At 37.2% G+C, this 3,947-nt stretch overlaps 1 protein-coding gene across 1 annotated transcript in view; it reads right to left on the reverse strand.

Annotated features, from left to right (window-relative positions):
* Positions 1–3,442: 3,442 nt before the first annotated feature.
* The window catches only part of VWA3A (von Willebrand factor A domain containing 3A), a 34,718-nt gene continuing 34,213 nt past the window's right edge, over positions 3,443–3,947 (reverse strand). Inside the window, exon 33 of the mRNA XM_010291814.1 lies at positions 3,443–3,448. Coding sequence (XP_010290116.1) covers positions 3,443–3,448 — 6 coding nt within the window. The remainder of the gene's footprint in view (positions 3,449–3,947) is intronic.

The following is a 3,947-nucleotide window of genomic DNA, read 5'->3' on the forward strand; positions in this document are numbered from 1 at the left end:
AGTTCCACCAGTGCATTCAACAGAGTTACCTAAAACATAGATTCTCTTCATTCTAACAGAGACAGGGAGGGAATAGGGTGTTTTCTCATGCTGGCAGATTTCTGGAATTGGAGTTTCCCTTGTTCCTCTCTCCTATTTTTTTAAAAACTATTCAGAAAGCATGCATCTAATAAGCATCTGTTAGAGATGGTTTCACAGAGGACTGAAGTTGGATGGAATGAAAAGTATCCTCTATATATCTAACTGGTTGAGATGCATTAAAATGATTCAATGAAAATTCTTCTGACTTAGTTGTAGTAACAACTTCGGGTGCCTAAAGTCTTGTAACTTGTATTTACGAATTATTTTTTTGTATTTACAAATCTAGATACACACTAATAGTAGATAACATGGTTATAAAGCACAGAGAAATTCTTACCGGACAGAATTCTAAAGGGCACAGCACAACACGTACATATTGCAGTTAACCTCCTTAGATGCAGCATGAACTTCATGGGGTTTACTCAAATTCAGGCATATTTGGCTGCAGTAGTTTATCACTATCCCAAGCTGTCCCAATGTTCTTCTGAAGGCTCTTGTCCCCTGAAGCAGGTATGGCTGAACCACACACAAAGGAGTTCCTGAACTGCCAGGCCATACTAAGCTTTTATGAATACATTCACAGCACCAGGAAGTTGACTGTAAATTATGGCAGTACATGGGCTGCTCCAGAAAGAAGTTTCCCACTCTTGCTGCAAAAGCAGCACTCTTCTGATAGAGGGTAGAACACATACTTCAAAGTAGCAACTGGTTTAGTTGTTTGTCTTCAGTTCGCTGCATGCAAATCAAGATATTCAGTGAGTCACAGCAATGCCATGACTTACAAACAAGCTGGCAGAAAAGTACACATCTTTGTCCATTATAAAACTCCTTTTTCATTATGTCTTGAATCCAGTGAACTGCATTCCAGGAAACATAAACTAGGAAAGCAAATGACATATACATGACAGATCAACATTGAAAAGTCATTAACAGAGCACTCGATTAAGCAGGTCATCACAGCTGAACCATCTCCTTAAAATGTTTTCCTGACTAAGTAGCCCACAGATTGATGGGAGCAGGTAGGACGAGAGTTTCCAGGTAGGTAATAGGCAGGAGATAGAAACTGTATTTTAAAGGAAGGAGCTGCTCTGAGTAGATAGCAGGACTGACCAGCCTGCAAGACAACAAGGCTGCAGAGAAGCACGGAGAGAGGCTGCACAGCCTGAAAACACTTACAAAAGAAGTGAAGTTGGACAGGATGAAATGGCTAAATACTGAAACACGTGACTATTTTGTAGCTTCTGTGGTTACACAAATTCTAATATCAGCATTTGTTCCTTACTTTTCAGCTGCATTTTTCTTGAACAGGAGCCGTGGAAACCCTTAGCTCACACAACCAGCAAAGAGAAGATTCCTGAATTACTAACACCTACTTTAAGTCTGGGAGCATGCTCAAGAGAACCAGCGAAACTTGCTATGCTCTGCCCACAGAAACAAATGACGAATTTAAACAAAACCAAACAACTGAGTGATGAGCATTAGTGCAGGCTGCCATCAATTTAGGATTACATAGGTCCATTTGACGATCAGTCTATAGAGACGCTGTGTAAATGGAATTGTTTTGAATGTGTAAAGTCTCTGAATACCAAATACTATACTGGGAAAAAAAAAAAGGCTGTAAATGAGAGGTGTGACAGACTGCAATCTAACACACCACACTGAAATATTCTGATGCTTATCCACATTTGCAAAATCTGGTATGTGGATTACTATCTCATTTCACAAAAAGTCTCTGATATCATTTAACATACCTGCACAAGTCTATTATCTTTTAAGGTTCTTTTAAAGGACCTTTATAAAAATACCAGAATCTATGCTACAGTATTGTGACATTTCTTAAATCCTCTGAGGAATAAGTAAGAATCTCTTTTTGGCAATATAGAAACCCCATCCTTTCTACCTGAATTTACTGTTTTAATATTTCCATTAGTACAAATCCTCATTTTATCAGTGATCATAATCTAATATTTATATATCCCAAATAAAAATGTAACTAATCCTATTAATTTACTATTAGCAGTTTCACATCAAAGCATCTCAGCAGTTACACACATACCCACACATGTACTAATAAAATCACAGAAAGCGATGCATAGCACAAAGCACCATTTTAACTGCAGTATTCCACAGTAGACTGGTACTAACATGGAATGTGAGAGTCAGCTGGTGCAGAGCGTACAACACTAAAACCAGACTTTTATGATAGAAATCATTTTTAATTCTTTATGGAGGCAAAACAGATGGAGGGACAGAAAAGATAATATCTTCCACATCAAAGTACATCCACATATTCCCATCACCTGGCACTCAAAAAGAGATGCAAACGGCTCCTGAATACACTCAGATCAAGTATCTAAATTTTACAGTCTGATTACATTTTCATTAAATATTACATATACTAAACACTTGAGATGAATTCCTAACCTTCTGAAAGACAACAGTAAACATCTACAAAATACTAACGAGCTGTCATTGCTGAGTTCCTCATCAACAAAAAAAAGTGTATTTCATAAATCAACTGGAAAAAATATATGCCTCATTACTGAAGTTAGCTTAAACTGGATTTTCTTATATGGTACTGGCAAGCATATTTTTTAATCTTTCTAGGACAGGAAACACGTAAGAACTTAACAGAATTGCTTAGAACACTGGCAGTGTCTGGTTATACAAACATAACGAGGCTTTATCAGCAACAAAGTATTACTTGTTTGCATGTCTGATGATTTCTGAATCACCAACTCTAAATCCTTCTCTACTGCCAACATAAAAAACAAAGAGTCAAAATAATTATTAGCAAACTTCTTTTGGCAAAAACATTCATTCCAAGCTTTGTGTTCTGCACTAACATTATTTCTTGGACTTCCTATGCAAAACTGGCATAAAGAATTCTCTTTCTAGTATCACAGCTATCTGTCCCATCTGTTAGGGATAAGGAGCACCAACAAAGAAGTCTCCAACCACTGCCAAAAATGACATCTTGGACATACCACCAACTGGCTGAAGCAATTATTAGTATGATGCAGTAGAATAGAAGAGAAACAGAAGTTGTGATCCTGTATAACTACTAATTACATTAGAAATACATTGCACTTCTAAAATTTATATTAGCTCTATTGAAAAATATCCTCTACTTATGTTTAAACATTCAGGGCTTGATTTACTTTGAGTCCTGCAAAGACTGCAAGTGGAATAAGTCATCAGCACTTATCATCTGTAACTTCTTCTCTTGCCAGCAGTTCAGAGACAAAGAATACAGCGTCCCTCCTTCTGCTTGAAGCTGGAAGCTTTAAGCACACTCTGAAAAGAAGCAGGCTAGTGGTACCACTCCAAACCTCTTCAGCGTCTTTTCTTCACCTAAAATTTAATCCTACAAGTCAAGCACATGAATAGTTTTTTGAATACAATTCAAAATACATAAACTGCATAGGCTCACCATCACCCTTGACAAAATGGTAATGGAAAATCAATAGAAATTAACTTAATTAACTTTCAATTTTCCTTGCTTATGTGTTTAATCATGCTACAATGCTACGTACTTTCTGAAGTACATTAACAGGAATGTCTTCCTAAGCACTTTGCAAGCAATACAGTTTACCTTGGAAGGCTGAAAGACACAAACAGTTGTGGAACACTAGCCTCTGCCTATACATGACTGTAACAACTTTCTTGCTACTATTGGATGGTTATGCATTTTTCTCTTCCTCTTCTCTTTGAATGACTGGGCAATGTTTGTAAACCAAAATATAACCTACTTAAAAACCCCTATCTCACTATGTATCTGCCTTACCCAGTTGCTTGATGAATATCTTGGCAGGCCAAAGCTCTCTAGTGCAACTCTTTGTAGTTGTCTGCATGTCCACTCTTTC

Source organism: Phaethon lepturus, unplaced genomic scaffold (assembly GCF_000687285.1).
Source record: "Phaethon lepturus isolate BGI_N335 unplaced genomic scaffold, ASM68728v1 scaffold19987, whole genome shotgun sequence".
NCBI lineage: Eukaryota > Metazoa > Chordata > Aves > Phaethontiformes > Phaethontidae > Phaethon > Phaethon lepturus.